At 37.3% G+C, this 22,147-nt stretch overlaps 1 protein-coding gene across 1 annotated transcript in view; it reads left to right on the forward strand.

The window, feature by feature from the left end:
- The window catches only part of LOC123541920 (uncharacterized), a 44,031-nt gene extending 29,364 nt beyond the window's left edge, over positions 1 to 14,667 (forward strand). Inside the window, exon 9 of the mRNA XM_053530925.1 lies at positions 1,840 to 14,667. Coding sequence (XP_053386900.1) covers positions 1,840 to 7,125 — 5,286 coding nt within the window. The 3' untranslated portion in view covers positions 7,126 to 14,667. The remainder of the gene's footprint in view (positions 1 to 1,839) is intronic.
- Positions 14,668 to 22,147: the final 7,480 nt, after the last annotated feature.

The following is a 22,147-nucleotide window of genomic DNA, read 5'->3' on the forward strand; positions in this document are numbered from 1 at the left end:
TTGGTCAGAAAGTTCACCTTGATGATATCTAGGTCAAGTTTGAAACTGGGTCAAGTGCCATCAAAAACTAGGACAGTAGGTCAAATAATAAAAATACCTTGTGACCTCTCTAGAGGCCATACTTTTCATGGGATCTGTATGAAAGTTGGTCTGAATGTTCATCATGATGATATCTAGTTCAAGTTTGAAACTGGGTCAACTGCGGTCAAAAACTAGGTCAGTAGGTCTAAAATTATTAAAATCTTTTGACCTTTCTAGAGGCCATATTTTTCAATGGATCTTCATGAAAATTGATCTGAATGTTCACCTCGATGATATCTAGGTCATTTTCGAAACTGGGTCACATGCAATCAAAAACTAGGCCAGTAGGTATAAAAATAGAAAAACCTTATGACCTCTCTAGAGGCCATATTTTTCATGAGATCTTCATGAAAATTAGTGAGACTGTTCACCTTGATGATATCTAGGCAAAGTTCAAAACAGGGTCACGTACCTTCGAAAACTAGGTCAATAGGTCAAATAATAGAAAAACCTTGTGACCTCTCTAGAGACCATATTTTTCAATGGATCTTCATGAAAATTGGTCAGAATTTTTATTTTGATAATATTTAGGTCAAGTTCGAAACTGGGTCACATGAGCTCAAAAACTAGGTCACTATGTCAAATAATAGAAAAAACGATGTCATAGTCAAAACTGGGTCATGTGGGAAGAGGTGAGTGATTCAGGACCATCATGGTCCTCTTGTTTAATGATTGATGTGGTCTCATGACTCAAACATTGATCCAATGTTCATAGATTTAAAATTCTAAAGAAAAAGTTACTTGAAATATTAGTTATTTGTAAGAATTAAATTCCATTGATTAACACAGTCTTGAAATCCATGAAAAATAGGCATCTTTCCCCCTATCCACCATGAATATTAATGTTTAAGCTACCACAATTGTTCCATTCCATTCCATGCAGAAATACTTGTTGCAGTGGCAACCAAAAGAAAACTTTACAGTCTTCTACTCGAAAAACTTCAAGGCCCAAAGTTTAAATATTTTGGTTTGTATCATTGTCTGATGTACCAAGGCCTCTCCTTGGAGTTTATTTACTTTACATAGACTTACATGAAAAAACTTTAGAATTCTTCTTCTCTATAACCATTTGACCAACCCCTTAAATATTTGACTTTTAGCATTTTGTTGTGGTCCTCTACCAAGTTTATTCAAATTATGAAGCTGGTGTCAAAATTTACCCACCAAGGGATTATGTTTTACAAAGACATACAATTATTTTTTTTAATCTTCTTCTCAAAAACTGTAAGATTAAAAGCTTAAATATTTGCCTTGTAGAGTTTTGTAGTGGCCCCTTTCTAAATTTGTTCTAATCATGTCCCTGGGTCAAAATTGGGGGTTCATTTATTTTACATAGATTTATGTAAGAAAGGCTCAAATACTGAAAAGCCCAAAACATAGATATTTGGCATGTGACATTGTGTAGTGTACCTCTACCTGTGTGTATTTAAACCATGACCGGATTAAACCCTCAGAAATGGGCCTGCCCTGTGGTTCACTTACTTTACACATACCGGGTAGATTAGAATAACTTGAAAAATCTGCAATATCCCAAGGTTAGAACTTGGTATGTAGCATGGTCTTGTGGTCCTCTACCAAGTTTATTTAGACCATGCCCCTCGGATCAAAATTGGGTCCATCTATGGGGGTCACTTTTTTACATAGACTTACTGAGGAAAAACTTCAAAAGCCTGTAGGTTATATAGAGACAAAAACCTTAACATGAGAATGGGAGAAAAGACATTTTGTGTAATAATGTTTCTCTATTTCTGTTTTCAGGCATTAAGAGAAGAGATTCAGCAACAGATAGTTAGTCATGGTAACAACAGCAGTAACATGCCTGGATCTAAAACTCCAGTATCCAGTCAGAGAAAATCTGCTACTCCATTGTCTACATCAGGATCTGCAGTACAACTCAAGTCTCCCAGAAATCCAGGCCCACTCTCTAGTCCTGCACCATCTCCACAGAAATTTCAGTCACCAAGAAAATCTGTGTCACCATGGCAACAACAAAAGACAATTGAAAGTCATGGCAAGGGTTCTGTTACTGTTTCTCAGTCAAATGTAGAAAATGAAGTTAGTGTGTGTGTAACAGTGCATGATGTTGCTAATGTAAGAAATGCCAAGAGTGCTTATACGATGAAATCCCATGATGGTTGGAAAAACGATCAACAGCAAAATGTAGAGAAGCCTTTGGCAAGAAGTCAGTTATCAAAGGAAAGAGAGAGTGTGAGTTTAGTAAATGAAAAGGAAGAAGAATGTGATGAGGACTTTGATGGATATAAACCAATGAGCACAGAGAGTATTTGTGAAGCTAAGACACCGGAGAATTGCATGGAAACAGATCAGTCTGAATTGACTCATGTACGAAAAATTGACTTTGATGATTTAGTTGCACAACATAGTGGTGACAACAAGTCCCAGTATAACATAAACACAGTGTCAGAAAAAGTGAACAATGACAATACAAAAAGCAGTGTTTCAACAGATGTGACTGAATCTTCTGCTGATAAACTGTCAAAATCAACTGGATATCTCAGTCTAAAGAAAATGTTAGAGAATAAATCAGAAGATCCGTCTGGTTTGAACAAGTCCTTGGGACATTTAGGAAAATCCAAAACTGCTTTGTTTGTAAACCAGTCAACCGTCCCTGGGAGAAGTGCTTTTGTTCCCTTTTCACAGGTTCAGTCCTTGTGCAGGAAAGAAGGTTCCGGCATTAATCAGTCAGTTGCTATGGCAATACCTATAATAATTCCTTCTGCAGCACAGACTCAGACAAGTCAGACTGTGTCACAGTCTGCAAGCATTACAATGATTGCATTGCCAACAGATATGCAAACCAGTCCAACAAAGAATCCATCAGAAATGATAAACAATGAGTCATTGTTTAATATCGTACCTGCATCTGCCATATTTAAGCAAGCGAGTAGTACAGGAAGTACAGAGTTAACATTTAAAACATCGACCATTGATTCCTCTAGGTCTACTATAAACATTCTAAATCAGGCAAGAGATGGTACAAATGTGACTGTATCATCTGTAATGTCCAAAACAACAGGAAGTGAATGTATCGTATCTGTTGCCCAAGGTATGCAGAATCTTCCTAAACAGTTGCGCACAAAGTTTACCCCAATTCGCCCAAAAGCATCTCCAAATAAAGCACAACCACAGAAAGAAACAAAAGCAGACATTCCTACCTATGATAAAGATAAGCGACCAGTTTCTGCAATTTTAAAAGAAAAGCGAGCAAAAGAGCAAGCAGAAGCTATAGCGAAATTTCAATCCAGCATACGATTACCATATCAACAAAACATATCACTAAGTGGACAGACGTTGAGCACTCTCCAAGGAATAAAGGCAGGGTCAAGTAACATACCAGCTAGTGAAGTTGTGATCATTGTGAATAATCAGCAAGTTAAGCTCCAGCAAGTTGTTGGTCAACAATGTGTAGCTGATAATCCGTCTCTTACAAGTAAAATGAGTATATCTGATAAGGATCATAGAAATTCAACAGCTGACAGTATGGGAATGAATCAAATTGATAAAGCTAAAACTTCCTCAGGAATGAACACTGCTCCTTCTGAAAACTTAATGAATCAGTCTCAGAATTCTAATATGACTTACATATCATTTAGTGACTCAAAAAATGGTAAAGAAGATAATGAATTTGGACTTGCAGATAAAGGTTCTACTGAAGTTAAAGAATTCTCTCCAATGAGTGAAGACAGGGACATAACTCCTATTCTTTGTGAGGAAGATGATAGTAATGATTTGAGTGAAAATTTGACCAGATCTGCAGCAGACTTAAATAAGACTGATAGAAATAATCAAAGTAAGGTTAGTGAAATGGATGCAAATAAGAATGTGAATATTACAACTGATATAGTTGATCAAATGTGGCTTGAAACACCAAGAAAAATACAAAAATTGAACATAACGTCACCTTTTCAAGAGGACAGTATGGTGTTATTAGGTCGAGAAACACCTGTTAGAATTTCACAACCACCAGATCTCAGTCTAAACAGACCAGAAAGTGCTGGTTCTTATGGAAGGGAAACTCCATCAGGAGCAAGGAAAAGGAAGTCATCTGATTTTCATGCAAGACAGAATTTCAAGCGTTTGAATTCGACTGGAGAGGAGAATGAAGACTCTCATAATGTATCATTTGTCCTTAGTCCAGACAGTGAGCCATCTGTCAGTATGAATCCTAGAAGAACACAGTCTTGTACTGTTGAACTTGACTCCGAGACTAAGGTCAAGTATCATCCTCAACAGATCCATCAACAACAGGTTCAGCAACAGCAGCAGCCATTGAAGGCAGGAGGCGGATCTCTTTTACCAGGGTTACAGAGTCCAGATATACACAGTCTAGAGCGAGAAGCTTTGATTGAATCATTCCCTAACAGTTTGTATGCCATGAAACCACAACACAAGTCGCACAAGAACCAGTCCAGTTCTGTTGGGGTAAGTGCAAAGACACTGAGACAGTCCCAGCAAAAGTTGATTAAGCAACAGCAGTATCTTGATGAAAGAGTGAAAAACTTTCTCCTGACACAAGCAGAGCCAAGCTTTGCAGTTGAAATTGAAAGTAATGAATCAGTCACAAAAACTACAGATGAGCAAAAGACTGGTCAGATTTCACCAGGAAGCAAAGCCAGTCTGAAAGCAGAATCATTTGTAGTAACAGACAGAGGAAAACCCTACCAGAGGCCATCCAGTGTAGCTACAGTTAGCAGCAGAAGTTCAAACCAGGAGATTGAGCCGTCAGGTTTGCCTAGTGAAGTTGCAGACTGGATCAATGAAACTATAGAAAAGAGACAGAAAGAAAACCAGTCTGTAATGTCTGAACCAGAATTTAGAAATTACCAGTCAATGAAAGCAGATAGAAATCCAAAATTGCTGAACTTTAAATTTGAAGTTGACAATTCCATTCAAAGCGGAAATAAAACCAGTGTTACTTCTCGAAGTCAAAGTAAAAATGCAAAAGAAATTTCAAATTCTAAGACTTTACGTGATCTTTCAAATGACGACAGTAACTTCACTGTCCCTAAGGCACCTCCTGTCTCAAACACTCGCTTAAAAGATACCTTGCGACTTAACACAGAGATATCATCTGTTAGTCAGAGATGTCAGTCTTTGCCAATTTTTGCCTCACCAGTGCAGAGCCCCGTATCACCAATGGCACCACCAGTAGGTCATATCCATAGCAACCAAAGAGCTTCATCTATGTCACCAAGAGCGCAGGTTACAGATCAGAGTGCAGAGATGCTCTCACCAACTTCATTTGGAATACTCTCCCCTGTAAGAAGAAGGGAAATGCGAGATGCAGGTCACAGAGAGTCTAAACAAGGTACATATCTTGCTAGTATCCAGCATTCACTGCAGAAGCCTGTTGATACACCACATGATGTTATCAGTCCACAAGATACTTCCTTCGGTAAACATCCACTTGCTGGAGGCAAAAGTATTCTGCAGAATAGGAGCAGGGAATCATCCATCGATGCAGATGACCGTTTTGTCTCAAAAACACCATTTTCCGACTCTGGTTATCATAGCAGTGGTCCTAGTCCTATATTGAATTCAACACCAGTGTCAGTTGCAGATCACTCTGACCTTGTGTATGGTCAAGGAAGAGGTCATATGACATATAAGCCATCTATTGCTGAGTCACCAATCACTATGGTTACAGACTATACTAGTCCAGTTCAACAGCTGTCTCCTCAACAGTCTCCAAACAGGCCACAATTGACTGTACATCAACAGAATGTTTCCATAGCAACAAGTCAGATGAATAACCTTGGCATGAATCCAAATCAGCTTAGGTCTTCAATTCATAGTGCATTTATTCCAATTCAAGGATCTCATCATGATGTTCGATATGTTACCCCAATAAAACCAGTGGTAACTCTACCAAATAATAGTGTGGAACAGAGTCCAGGAAGTAAAGACAGTACTGGTGCTCTGTTTGTAGATGCTAATCAACCAATTGCTGGTGCAGATATCACTATGATCTCTCCAAGATCAGCTGATCCACCATCTTATGAAGTAGCTATTAAACACTTGAAGAAATCCTCTCCTCCAAAGGATGGAACAATAAACCAAAGTCATTCGTCCGAAATGTTGAACAAAATTGATCCAATTCAAGAACAAATTCCTCAACTTGACCAGCAGCAGTCGTTGTTGGCAAACATGGGAAATGAACAAACATCCGACAGTTTGGGACCTTTTGCACAAAAACTTATGAAACTGTCTCAGCAGACACAGGGTGGTGGTAAAGGTTTAAGAACATTGTTCAGAAGTGAAATTTTAAGTTCAGCTAATCAAGTTTCCCTGGTAACAAATGCAGGAAGTGAGATGATTCCTGTTGAAACTGATCTCAGTAATGTGTCCGCTACTGTTAATAATTGCCAGTCAAATATCTCCACTTCAGACATTGATCACAATGGTGCTACAGTAGATTTTAATTTCAGCGGAGATGTGAACATGTATGCAAATAATCAGTTAATGAAAAAGAACTTGTTTGATCAGAGACAAACAAACTGTGTGCTGAAACAAAATCGTGTTCATAAAAGTGTGCTTTCAAACACCTATCCTGAACATTCCATGCTCATTTCAAATCCTGTATCAGACACTGTGCTAAATATAGATCCGTCCTTTCATGCATCATCCCATTTTGGAACAGCCAATCAGGAAAAGGCTTTGTCATCTTTACATAATCATCAGTCAGCAAATTTAAATTTAAATGAAAGCAGCCAGCTTTTGAACAAACCAGACTTTTCCCTCCCCACAAGTGATTTTAATGAAACTCAAAGATTTCAAGTGACTAGTACAGAAATGGGGCTGTTTAATAACAATGGTGCTTTTAACAGAGGTGAAAATACAAGTACTTTAAAAAACCTGTTAATTGAAGGGAAATTAGCGAATGAAGAACTTGAAATGGTTGTTGAAAATGGACAAAACAAATCAGAGGAAATTTCACAGCAAGAACTGATAGATGACATAGGGTTACCTTGGGAATCGTTAAGGGAGATTGAGGGAGACTTCGGAGATTTTAACATGTTTTAACTGGTAGATGATAATTACAGTGTCACCATTAGAATTCTATGGGAGATTAGGGGAGATCTGAAAGATTTTTACATGTTTAACTGAAATGTTAGATGATGTAGTGTCACTATTAGAATTATTACTGGAGACCTTAACTGAATTGTTAGATGACGTAGGGAAACTCAGAGAATCATTACTGTAGATTCAGATTAATTTGGGAGATTTTAACATGGTGCCCAGTTACTGTTTGATCCTCCTTTACTGTAACAAAGTGTTGTCTTGATTTCTGTTTATGTGTAAGAAAAATCTATTAATATTATACGTAAGTAAAACTAGAGCTATCAGGCTGGTAGTATGAACTGTTTAAATTTTCAAACTGACTTGATCAAATTTCCATTTATCTTAAAAAAAAAAAAAAAATCAGCTTTTTTAATCCCCCGCCACAAGTGATGGGGGGGGGGTTATAGGAATGGTCTCCGTCCTTCCGTCTGTAACACTTTGTGTCCGCTCTGTATCTCCTAAACCCCTTGAAGGATTTTCATGAAACTTAGGTCAAATGATCATCCCATCAAGACGATGTGCAGAACTCATGTGTCAGCCATGTCGGCTAAAGGTCAAGGTCACAACTCGAGGTCAAAGGTTTTAGCCTTCTATTTTATGTCCACTCTGTTTCTTCTAAACCCCTTGAAGGATTTTCATGAAACTTGGGTCAAATGATCACCTCATCAAGACGATGTGCAGAACTCATGAGTCAGCCATGTCCGCTCAATGGCCAAGGTTTGAGCTCAGTATCTCCTAAACTCCTTGAAGGATTTTCATGAAACTTGGGTCAAATGATCACCTCATCAAGACGATGTGCAGAACTCATGAGTCAGCCATGTCCGCTCAAGGGCCAAGATTTGAGCTCAGTATCTCCTAAACTCCTTGAAGGATTTTCATGAAACTTGGGTCAAATGATCACCTCATCAAGACGATTTGCAGAACTCATGAATTAGCCATGTTGGCTCAAGGTCAAGGTCACAGTGCAAGGTCAAAGGTTTGAGCCTTCCATTTTGTGTCCGCTCTGTATCTCCTAAACCCCATGAAGGATTTTCAAATTCATTGATGTCGTCATACATGGACTATAAAATATACTTAACAACATTGATGCTTTCGCCCAATGCCATCAACTCTTTCACCATCCATAACAGCGGCGGGGGATATAGCTGTCCTTCAGACTGCCTTGTTTAAACTTAAATTTTGGCTTTATTCTTTGATTGATTGTTATGAAACTAGCATAAGAGTAACATCTCCATGCCAAAAAATGTAAAATTAAAAAAAAATTCAAGAAGATTTTACTACCACCCTTTGAAACATTTAGAATGGTATGTAGTTAATATCTTGATCTTGGAAAATAAAGCTACAATTTGTGAAAAACTGTCACACATTAGGTGAATCAAACAGTAGACGATATAGTGTCACCATTAGAATTGTGGAGATACATCATACAGGGAGATTTTAACTGAATTGCTAAATGACATCAGGTTTCCATGGGAATCATTACTTGAAAACTGGAAGTTTTTAATGTTTTACTGATAAGATGGATGATAAGGGTTACCATGAGAATCTACTGGAGATCTTGTGGATTTTGATTGACAAGAGGGATGGGGAAACAATTTAGAAAGTTAAGAAGGTCTTTTTTGATATGTTAAACAGGCTAGATGGGATGTGGTTGCCATAGGAAACAGTGAGGGGGATGTTAGGAACAGTAACTTAATCTATATATTATAATGTATTTTTAGTAGAGAAGTTACTTTGAATGTATGTGTTAAGTGTTAAGCTTGATTTGTTGTGAACAGATTTGATGTTATATGTAAGAACATTATAAAGTGGTGGAATAAGGGAGAACCTTTATGAGAGCTTATTGTTCAGACACAACTAATGTCTGATAAGGTATAATGAATAAAGTCAGAATAATGCATCCCTTGATAAATTGTTAATTGTTTTATTTTCTCGGTATTTGGAGAGGTCAGTGTTACACTTTTATGATGTTTTTCCTTTTAGATTTATAAGTTTTTTGTTTGGATTGCTGTGCAGTTCAGAAGTTTAGAGAATTTTTAAGGATAAGTTTCTGTAAATTTCTCTTACGTGTAAATTTTTGTTGTTATTTATTGATTCAGATTTAGTCACAGAAATGTCTTTTAAGTTGCGTTTATATACAAATTGAACATCAGTTAATGTTTCTATGACTACACTGTACATGTACATTTTGATACAACAATTTATATTTTTGTGTACTAACATTATTTTGAAAGACAAAAGGTGTGGCTCAAAAATGGTTAATTATATAACTAGCACCTGTGTTTTCAATGCAGATCTGGTTATGTTGGTGTAGAGATTACTGGAATAGATAAGGTGTAGGGTGATATCAACTCTGAAATCAAGTTAGTTCTGCATGTTTTGATCAAATATAATTCTACAGGGCAAGTTTCCATACGCTTGTGCGATATTCACAGTTTTGATGACATTATAGCAAAATGAAAAATTGTCTATTATATCATCAAATATAATATAGTGTGTGAATTATTTTTGAGGTATTTGCTTAGTAATAATATAAATAATCCACAAATCAAGTTGATTTTTAGACATGATTTAGAATTTGATTGCATCAACATTTTTAAGCACCCCTTTAAAAAAGATTGGATATGTTGTTTTGATAATTTTTGGTCGGTCCTTAGACCATTTGGTTTTCGATAACAACTAGAAAATGCTTGGTCTCACAGTTGTCAATTCAAAGGGTGATTGCCTGTGTTCAGTAGTTGGCCGTATAGTTTTCCAGATCGGTATGTCAAAGGTTAAGGTCACAGTGACCTTGAGACTGAAAACAGTTCCCATTCAATAAGAATACCTTGGCCTGCAGTAGACAAACTTCATAAATTAATTGTTATCAGTATCTGGAGAATGCCTGGGTCTTTGACTGTGAAACTTGATTGCACGTCTTTGTGTCATACCAAACTGACTGAGAATTACTCATCCATCTACCTTGGACAGGCCAACTTGAGGACATTTACAAAGAACTTGTGTTTAATGTGTGATGACTTGTAGTCCGTTGTAAAATTTAATTTGCTTAAATCTTAAAAGGTTTGTATCTTTTTTATTATGCAACTGTATTTAAAGAGAATATAAACATTCAGTGTTTTGGAACGGTATTTTAAATATCTAGACAGATAAAACAAAATTGATCATATAAACTTTTGTCAGGCATAATCTTAAGTTGAGAATGGGTATGAAAGATCTGTGACATGGTTCCAACAAGCAGGGAAAACTGTACAACAATAAAGCTTCTGTGTACTGTCAGGGTTGTCAGCCTTGTTCAAAACTTGATGCTGGGTAAGAGATTTAAGCCCACCCATTTAGCTCAATAGGCGGTCTAGAATTTGATCCCAAAGTGAGGTGTATGTTCTCCCATTATAATAAGAAAGAAGACAGTGTATCAGAAGTCATTTCGTCTTCCACCTCTGATTCATGTGAAGAAGTTGGAATTTAATTGCAGAGAACATGTGAATACTGGGTTAGAATCCAGGAACACTGGTTATGTTAACTGTCAGCTGTTACATGACTGAAAATTTGTTGAAAAACAGCAAAACACAAAATAAGCAAACAAAAGGCAAGATATTTATTCGGTGTCCTCAGTCTTCTATAGTCAACACTGTGATCAGTTCTGTTTTATCTGTTTAGAGATTAAAAGACCTTTCCAGGAATATATAAGTTTATAGACTTTCTAAGTGTAAAAAAATGAAATGAACCTTTGCAGACTTTACAGATTTAAATTTCAGGAAATGTTATATGCCACTTAAGGTACACAGTTGTTGTGTATATTATATATATGTGTGTGTATAATTGCAGAGCAATACACACTGGTTTAACAAATTGAACAGTGATTTTCATTGTGTATATGATGATTTTTGATAGTTGATGAACTAAGGTGTATAACCAGTGTATACCTACATTCAGAGCAAGTATTTAAAAAGATGTGACTGCACCACAGATGCATATTGTATTTTATTGTTGTGTTCACAATGTTGTAAACTGCCGTTATGAACAAATTCTGATTTTTGTAAACTTGTTCAGTGTCGTGTTTGTGTTTTATATACCATAAAATGGTGTTTAGTATATGTCTAAAGCTGTCATAGTATTAGCTAAACTCTTAGATCAATGATTTTATCCAGATTTGTTTACATAGAGGCATATTTTAAGTTCCAGGGAAAATATGTTGGATATTTGTTATCAAAGAATTGTAAATATTACTCAAAATAATTGTTTATTATTGAGACTATTACTTTTGCTGCAAAACACCTTTTGAATATTTCATGTAAACATACAGATAGGTCAATTGTTAAAATGATGTTAACATACAGATAGGTCAAGTTTTAAAATGATGTTAACATACAGATAGGTTAAGTTTTAAAATGTTAACATACAGTTAGGTCAAGTTTTAAAATGATGTTAACACACAGATAGGTTAAGTTTTAAAATGTTAACATACAGATAGGTCAAGTTTTAAAATGATGTTAACACACAGATAGGTCAAGTTTTAAAATGATGTTAACATACAGATAGGTCAAGTTTTAAAATGATGTTAGCATACAGATGGGTCAAGTTTTAAAATGATGTTAACATACAGATAGGTCAAGTTTAAAATGATAACATATAACATTTTTCCTGAGATCATCATTCATGTTTTCAACACACTTCAAGTTAGAGAATGCCCCTGTACAGTATTTGTTATAACTTTTTATGACCCCCGGCATCTACTGATGCGGGAGGCATATAGTGATTGTCCTGTCCGTCTGTTCATTCGTTCGTCCATCTGTACGAATGTTTTAATGTTCACATCTTCTTAACATCTACATAATACAGTTGATTGTTTCCAGGAAGTAAATACAAGGAAACACAAGAAAGTTTTAACATTATTTTTATATAGGAATATTTCCCATCACTGTAGACTAAACTAAGTTTGACCGATGGTTTCCTCAAATAAACTGCTTGCTTAACACTTTATAACTTGAAAGAATTCAGAAATGATTCCTGCAATCTAGCAATATGTATTCATTTAGAGTGAGCTTGTTTTGGGTTTCAGAAATATACATAAAGTTGTTTTTATGTTGAGAATTAAAAGTCTGGTTCTGTTTTTATGTGTTCATGTTGTTGTGAATTTTACTACTATTTATTCTATTTATTAACTTCCTATTTATTGGTGTAGATTTTAACAGTATGTGTAGAAATGTTTAAGTCAACTCTTACATGTTAAGACTATTTATTATTGTTATCAATGTTAATGGTATGATCAGATTTTATTTCAGACTTGTGTAGAATTAGCTGTCAGCTTAAATCATTGCTGTAACTATAGAGTACTGCATGTATATATATTCACTAAAACCTGTTTATAGGGACAACCTTTAGAAGAGACAAAAACATAATCTTTATATGCCTTGTTTCAACATAATGGGTCTGGTAACTGGTAACTAAACAGAGTGGACATGTTTTTTGAAGGGAAACGCTGAAAATTAAGGTTCTATAACTGGTAACAAATTGATTTCCCCAGAGTAATACAGACACCTTGACTCAGCTGAATCTTTCCTTTTTCGATTGAGATAAATTAATTTGTTTTAGTTTAAATGTTGGTAGCTGCAGGTGTTGTAGAAATACATTGTATTTTAACTGAGGCAGCTTTATTCTGCAGACCAACAGCCTGATGCAGCCCTGTTATCTCTTTACACACAGTTAAACCCCACTGTAAATGTTTACATCTGAATAAAGATAATAGTCTGTAATATCAGGTGGTCTCAAAGAATTGAGCTGTAGCACAGTTTGACTGTGTCCTATCAAAGTGATTTATGAAATACCTGATTCAGTTGATAATGATACATGAATTTATCTGTACATGATTACATAAATTGTTATAAGTTCAACAATATGTCTCTTTTTCCTCCTGGATTAACCCATAAAAGGCTAAGAAATGTTACATAAGTATCATTTAGTTGCCTAATACAATGTCTGTAAGTTGCTCCATTTAAACTATGTTTGAAGCTGTAGTCGAATTGGGGTGTGCAACTGCTAAAGGCATTAGCTTTGATATTGCTTCATGTAACAGTTCAACTTACCTGATCATTGTGACTGTCTATGTAAGCCCTGCTTTGCTGTCGGAACTTTAATTCAATGAATTACGTTTTTAAGACATCAGTCCAAACGACTGTACATGGGTTAATAAAAAATTTACATGCTCTGATCATATTTTTATGCCTGCTTCAGGGAACAGGGAATATCTTGTTTTGCTCATTGTCATTTCGACGATTGATAGACCATTTGGTTTTATTAAGGAGAGAGAACACTTTGTCTCACGATAATTAAACTTTGTAGGATGATGGCCTGTAGTCAATAGATGGGTTCTGTTGTTTTGTGAGTCAGTAGATCAAAGGTCGGGGTAACAGTGACGTTGGGATGAAAACGGTTTCCTCTCTGTAAGCAAAATGCAACTTTAGACTACAGTCTTCAGACTTAACGTGATGACTGTGTTCAGTAAATGACCCCTATTGTTTCTGGAATAAACAGGTCAAGGTTATGATCACAGCCGCCTCGTCACTGGAAATGGTTTCCATTCAGTGAGTCAAAAATGCTTTTACCTAGATGTCAAACTTCATAGGGTGATTTGTGGTCAGTAAATGCTCCCTACTGTTCCAGGAGTCAGTACGTCAAAGGTCAAAATCACGATATCAAGACTGAAAATGGTTATCGCTCAGTAACTTAAGAACCTATTGGCCAATTTTCTTCAAACTACATAGTATTATTGTCTGTCTCTATTGTTTTTTTTGGGGACAGTTGGTCAAATATTGAAGTCACAGTGACTCTGAGACTAAAAACGGTTTCAGCTCAGTAACTACAGAATGCTTTGGCCAGCAGTCCACAAACTTCATAGGGTGATTGATTGTACAGTCACTAGGCAGTCCATATTGATTTAGGGGTCAGTAAGCCAATGGTCAAAGTGATCTTGGGACTATAACTAGGACAGGCCATCATGGGGTTTACAGTATATTTACAAACAGTTCTTGACCATAATTTCTCTCTGATGTGATAATGGCATTCTTGAGATAATAGAAAATTGGAAGACAAATTTTTGCTTCACTTCTTTTTCATGTCTAAAAAATCTCCACCTGGACAGTATCCCCCCCCCCCCCCCACCCCTACAACGTCCCAATAAAAAAAACTCCCGATGATGTTTTCAGTAGAAAATTCAGGTAATAGAATATTTGATTATAAGTTAATACCAAATTTTTATTTCACTTTAAGTGAATTTAATTCATGATTTGAAATTAAGTATAATTTGTGGGGGGAAATGAAATATGGATTATGTTTGGCTATGTTAGAATCTGAAATGGGAGGTAATCTATCTATGTTGGTTGGTTGTTTTACATTCAGTATCTATGAGTTGATGTGTTGTTTCAGTAGCTTGGCTTAATGTGAAATGTAATTGATAAGCAGTGCTAGATTTTGGACTTTTGATAATAAAATGACTGATGAAACTTACGTGTTGTTCTTGTTCCTTTTACAAGTTGTCCGCCGTATGGCGGAAGGTATGAGAGGATTCTAGCAGGCAAGTGTAAAACAGAACCTGATATATTTACTGTTAAATCATTTAGCAGGATAAACAGCCTTACCGCCCGCCAGCTTAGTTAAATATGGAGAGCGCACATCTACGGAGGTCGAGAGTTCCATCCTGTTCTCCGTGACGATATGATGAAGACATTGTGTCTGAAATCATTCTTCCTTCACTGCTGTGGGGAAGTTGGCAGTTACTTGCGGAGAACAGGTTTGTACTGGTACAGAATCCTGGAACAGTGGTTAGCTAAACTGCCTGTCGTTACATAACTGAATACTGTTGAAAGACGGTGTTAAACACAAAAAAAGCCTTACCAAAATGTCATTTAAATACTGATGCTAGAAACTTTTATACTTTAAGGGTGGAAATACTTTTGCAAGTTTCTTATTAATGATGAATTCAAAGATTTATTTACAACACAGACGGATCGAGGCTTCTGGTTTGGTTCAATCCAACATTGATTCAAGAATTCCTGGAGTCATTGAAGAGGTTGCGTATACTGGAAAATATTCAAATAATAGCAGTGAAAAAAAAAAACAACACTTTATGCCGAGACACTTTCAGTATGCCGTATTGAGAGACGATGACAATCGGTCTCAGAACACCAATTTAAGCAATGATGGACGCAGACTGATGTGATAATGGCGAGTAAGATTTTTCCCGAATGATTACACTTGTTTCACAGTTTTAACAGAATGATCAACTTCGCTGTCTAAGACAGCTAGGGCCTTCATATAGAACGTGCACACAGACCAAATTTTCATTGACAGTAATTAGCTGTAATCAATCTCATTTCTTCACATATACGTTTCTCAAAAACAGATGTTATCCTTTCTTTTAAAAATGGGTTAAATAATTATTTCCTTTTAAATCCTGCTCGATTCCTAAAGTGACACTGCCTGTCGATACCTATCATAATACTGCTGGCCAATATCTAACATGACACTGTTGTCCGATACCTAAAATGATACTGTTGGCCGATACCAAATATGACACTGTTGTCCGGTACCTAACATGATACTGTTTATTGTTACCTAACATGATACTGATGAACCTAACATGATACTGCTGGCCAATACTAAACATGACACCGTTGTCCGATACCTAACATGATACTGCCTGTCGTTACCTAACATGATACCGTTGAGCCTTACATGATACTGCTGGCCAATACCAAACATGATACTGCCTATCGTTACCTAACATGATACTGCTGAACCTTGCATGATACTGCTGGCCAATACCAAACATGACACTGTTGTCCGATACCTAACATAATATACTGCCTGCCATACCTAACATGATACTGCTGGCCAATAACAAACATGACACTGTTGTCCGATACCTAACATGATACTGCCTATCGTTACCTAACATGATACTGCTGAACCTTACATGATACTGCTGGCCAATACCAAACATGATACTGCTGTCCGGTACCTAACATAATATACTGCCTGCCATTACCTAACATGATACTGCTGGTTAATACCAAACATGACACAGTTGTCCGATACCTTACATAATATACTGCCCGCCATTACCTAACATGATACTGCTGGTTAATACCAAACATGACACAGTTGTCCGATACCTAACATAATATACTGCCTAGCTGCCATTACCTAACATGATACTGCTGGCCAATACCAAACATGACACAGTTGTCCGATACCTAATATAATATACTGCCTGCCATTACCTAACATGATACTGCTGGCCAATACCAAACATGACACTGTTGTCCGATACCTAACATGATACTGCCTGTCGTTACCTAACATGATACTGCTGAACCTAACATGATACTGCTGGCCGATACCTAACATGATTCAGCTGGCCAATACCAAACATGATACTGCTGTCGGATATCTATCATGATTCTGCTGGTCAATACCTAACATGACACTGATTGTCGTTACCTAACACGATACTGCTAAACCTAATATGATACTACTGGCCGATACCTAACATGATTCAGCTGGCCAATAACAAACATGATACTGTCTGTCGTTACCTAACATGATACTGCTAGCCAATACCAAACATGATACTGTCTGTCGTTACCTAACATGATACTGCTGAACCTAACATGACACTGCTGTCCGATACCTAACATGAAACTGCTGGCCAATATCAAACATGATATTGATGTCCGATATCGTGCATGACACTGTCTGTCGATATCTATCATGGTTCTGCTGGCCAATACCTAACATGACACTGATTGTCGTTACCAACACGATACTGCTGGCTGATAACAGACAGGACACTGCCTGTCGATACCTTACAGGATAAATATGGTCAATATTAAACATGATACTACTGGTCGACATCTAACATGACACTGTTGGCCCAAAGTTAACATGATACTGCTGGTCGATACTTAAACTGCCTGTTGTTACCGAACCTGATGCTGCTGGCGTCTACTAGAAATGGCACTGCCTGTTAATACCTTACATGATAATGTTGGTCAATATTTAACATGATACTACTGGTGGATATCTAACTTGACACTCCTGGTCGATATCTAACATGATACCGCAGGCGATACCTAACATGTCACTGTCCTCGATATCTAACATGGCAATGGTGGCCGGTACCTAACATGCCACTGCCTTTCGATACCTAACATGATACTGCTGGCCAGTACATATAACAGGATACTGCTGGCCGGTACATATAACACGGTACTGCTGGCCAGTACTTATAACATGGTACTGCTGGCCAGTACTTATAACATGATACTGCTGGCCAGTACATATAACATTGTACTGCTGGTCAGTACTTATAACATGGTACTACTGACCAGTACTTATAACATGGTACTGCTGGCCAGTATATAACATGGTACTGCTGGCCAGTACATATAACATGATACTGCTGGCCAGTACACATAACAGGATACTGCTGGCCAGTATATATAACATGATACTGCTGGCCAGTATATATAACATGGTACTGCTGGCCAGTACAAATAACATGGTACTGCTGGCCAGTACTTATAACATGTACTGCTGGCCAGTACTTATAACATGATACTGCTGGCCAGTGCATATAACATTGTACTGCTGGCCAGTACATATAACATGGTACTGCTGGCCAGTACTTATAACATGTACTGCTGACCAGTACTTATAACATGGTACTGCTGGCCAGTACATATAACATGGTACTGCTGGCCAGTACCTATAACACGGTACTGCTTGTCAGTACCTCAGATGATTATGATGACAAGCTATAACAGCTGCATACTTTTCCCAATTAAAACCGCGCATGCGGCGTCTTTTGTATTTCTGTGTATTTATTTTTATTCTGGCAATTTCTCATTATTTTGAGTATCTTTGGTTTGAAAGTTCATTTTTCAATTTCTCTAATATATTGAAAGAGAATACTAAAAAAAATAATACATTGTAATACGTGTAAAGTTTATTAAATTACTGTGCGGTTCATAGTGTGTATCACTAAAATCTCGCAGAAAAACGAAATTATTGTCATGTTAATTTTTTGGTGTCTAGATCCGCCCCTGACTACTAAACATAAGTACTACACACGTGTACAAAGGAGATGAAAACCTTTTGGTATTAGATCACTAAAATATAACACCCGTTTTCCATGTTGACTCAATTTCGCGGCAATATTTCTCTATTATTATCCGAATTAACTCCGTGAATGATTGAGGAAGCTAATATTGGCCCGGACGCTACCATGGTAACCGTTCTTTATTGAAATATATTTCTTCTCTCATACTGTTTTAGAGGTCTATGGGGTATTTCTAAATTGACTACATGAATAATTTACAGGAATGGCGAGCAGTGCGCTTTCTGGATTCCAAAAAATAGCGGAGAAGACTACAACGTAGCTTTAATTTTTAGATAACTTAAAATAGTGAGAAGAAATGAAACAAGGGGAATCGATTAACTAATTATTTCTGTCAAATATCATAAAAAAATTAACAGTGTAAAACGTTATAATGGTTTAATATGAAACTGTGCTACTACCATCAGTTTTGTCGATACCACTCTTTAATTGGCGAGTTTTTTTCCAGCAAAATAATTAGTGTTTAATAAAACTGCAAACGTATTTCTTTTCATACTATCTAACCTGTTCCTTTCGATACCATATACCTGATCATATCACGTACATATATACTAGTTTCTTTTCATATCATGTTACCTGTTTCTTTTCAAACCTATATATTTGTATATATTTAATTCTAATCATGCCATGTCCATGTATATGTGTACCTGTTTTGTAAAGACCTTTATCTATGTGCTGTTTTGGTCAGCTAGATGAAGTAACCGCGGAAATGCATACCAAAGATGACAAGAGGAGACGCTGCCTAACAGAAAAATGCCTCCGTTTTAGTAGCCCTGTCCAAACTCCCACCATCTCTGTATACTAGCCTTACCAGTATAGACTTGGCCTTGCCGATATTAGATCAGTGGCCGCCGTCAGCAGGTAGAACTGTCACGCGTCTTTATTCCCGCCACACAATATTCCTCTCGTCTGCTGCAGGCGTTGCATGCATATATCTTAAAAGTAACCGACACTTTGTCGTTAGCAACGATAGCGGTTTGTGTCACCAAAATTGCTTTGTGAATAATTGATAAGGAAAGATAGAATTTTCCATGTTTTCGGCGCTGGTAAATTTGTCAAATATCGATTCGTTCAAGAAAAACCTGACTCCTGAAAATGCCAAGGAAATCCTTGTCTACATCAAACATAAGAGTTTTTTTCTGTGAAAAGTTTTGTAGAACTTTAATTACTCGAATTACCAGAAATGGGAGGATCATCTGTAAAATTGACTTTTCTCATTTTATCAATAGTTAAGGTTGTTACTATACCGGCTTAACGCATTCAATGCTTCCAAAGTTTGAAAGTATGCGAAGAAGAATAACTTTTTAATCGTAATTTGAAGAGATCCATTCCCCGTATTTCAGTAAAATATTTAATCTTAACATACTGTATTTACTTCAAATGTTTATACTTTAACTAATTATACCAGAAAGTATCTCTGTATACTGGGCCGTCAGAGGACTGTCAAACTTGCACACCTGAAAATATCCCTGTCTACTGGGTCGTGTGGCGGCTATGTCAAACTTTGCACACCTGAAAGTATCGCTGTCTACTGGGTCGTGTGGCGGCTATGTCAAACTTTGCACACCAGAAAGTATCGCCGTATACTGGGTCGTGTGGCGGCTATGTCAAACTTTGCACACCAGAAAGTATCGCCGTATACTGGGTCGTGTGGCGGCTATGTCAAACTTTGCACACCAGAAAGTATCGCTGTATACTTGGTCGTCTGAGGGCTATGTCAAACGGTTCACACCAGAGTTATATCGTTGTATAATGATTCGAATGGAGACTATGTCAAACCTTGCACATTGGAGATTAACCGTTTTGTACAATTGTCAACCCTTGTACATTAGAGGTCTATCGTTTATCACGGTTTCGTCTTGGGACAATGCCGAACTTTGATCAACAGAGATCTTGCACTGTTTTTCAAATCTTGATCACCAGAAGTATACCGTGTGTACTGTTATGACTGGGGACTATTTCAAATCTTGCATACCAGAGGTCTATGGTTTGTACTGTTTCGTCTTGGGACTATTTCAAATCTTGCGTAGCAGAGGTCTATCTTTCTATGATGGTTCTCATGAAGGCTAGGTCCAAATGTGCACCCAAGTCAAGATGTCTATCGTTTGTACTGTTTGGTCCAGGGACTTTTTTCAAACTTTGCACACCCTAGATCTATCGTTTATACTGTTATGGTTGGGGGACTATTTCAAATCTTGCACACCACAGATCTATCATTTGTACTGTTTTGTTTGGGTTGCACACCAGAGGTCTATCGTTCTATGCTGGTTCGTATTGAGACTATGTCAAACTTTTCACACCAGAGGTATACTGGTTTGTACTTTTGTCGTGTGTGTTGGGTTGGGGTTGGGGGGGGGGTGCAATATCAAACTTTGCATACCACAGATCTATGATGTGTGCTGTTTTGCCTGGCGACTATTTCAATCCTAGTGCACCAGAGATCTGTCATTTTCACTGTTTCTTCTTGAGACTATGTCAAACCTTGCGCACCAGAGGTCCATCATTTTATACTGGCTCGTATCGATACTACGTGAAACCTTAAACATTAGAGATCTACCGGTTTAGTGTCTTAGTTTCATCCTAGACTATTGAACCCTTTACACATCAAGATATCATCGTTTTAATTACCTTGCACCAGAGTCATCGTTTAGTGTACTGTTTCTCTAGACTATGTGAAACCTTACACATCCAGAGGACTCAATCATTTTGTACTGTGCATCCTAGAACTATGTGAAACCTTGCACACCAGAGCTCTATCGTTTAGTGTACTGTTTCATCCTAGGACTATGTGGAACCTTGCACAACAGAGCTCTGTCGTTTTGTACTGTTTCATCCTAGGACTATGTGGAACCTTGCACACCAGAGATCTATCGTTTTTTACTGTTTCATCCTAGGGCTATATGAAACCTTGCACACCAGAGATCTATCGTTTTTTACTGTTTCATCCTAGGACTATGTGAAACCTTACACACCAGAGCTCTATCGTTTAAACTGTTTCATCCAAGGACTATGTGAACCTTCACACCAGAGCCATCTGTTTTTACTGTTTCATCCTAGGCTATATGAACCTTGCACACTAGAGATCTATCGTTTTTTACTGTTTCATCCTAGGGCTATATGAAACCTTGCACACCAGAGATCTATCGTTTTTTACTGTTTCATCCTAGGGATATATGAAACCTTGCACACTAGAGGTCTATCGTTTCAAACTGTTTCATCCAAGGACTATGTGAAACCTTACACACCAGAGCGCCATCGTTTTGTACTGTTTCATTTTAGGACTGTGTCAACCCTTGCACACCAGAGATCTATCGTTTTGTACTTTTTCATCCTAGGACTATGTGGAACCTTGCACACCAGAGACCTATCGTTTTTTACTGTTTCATCCTTGGACTATGTGAAACCGTGCACACCAGAGCTCTATCGTTTAGTGTACTGTTTCATCCTAGGAGTATGTGGAACCTTACACACCAGAGATCTATCGTTTGCTCTGTTTCGCCTTGGGGCTATGTCAAACCCTGCGCACCACAGGTACCTCGTTGTATACTGGTTCGTATCGACACTATGTGAAACCTTGCACACCAGAGCTCTATCGTTTAGTGTACTGTTTCATCTTAGGACTATGTGGAACCTTGCACAACAGAGATCTATCGTTTGCTCTGTTTCGTCTTGGGGCTATGTCAAACCTACACGTACATCGTAATATACTGGTTCGTATCGACACTAAGTGAAACCTACATGTACATCGTTTTATACTGGTTCGTATCGACACTATGTGAAACCTTCATGTACATCGTTGTATACTGG

This window comes from Mercenaria mercenaria, chromosome 19 (assembly GCF_021730395.1).
Source record: "Mercenaria mercenaria strain notata chromosome 19, MADL_Memer_1, whole genome shotgun sequence".
Taxonomy (NCBI): domain Eukaryota; kingdom Metazoa; phylum Mollusca; class Bivalvia; order Venerida; family Veneridae; genus Mercenaria; species Mercenaria mercenaria.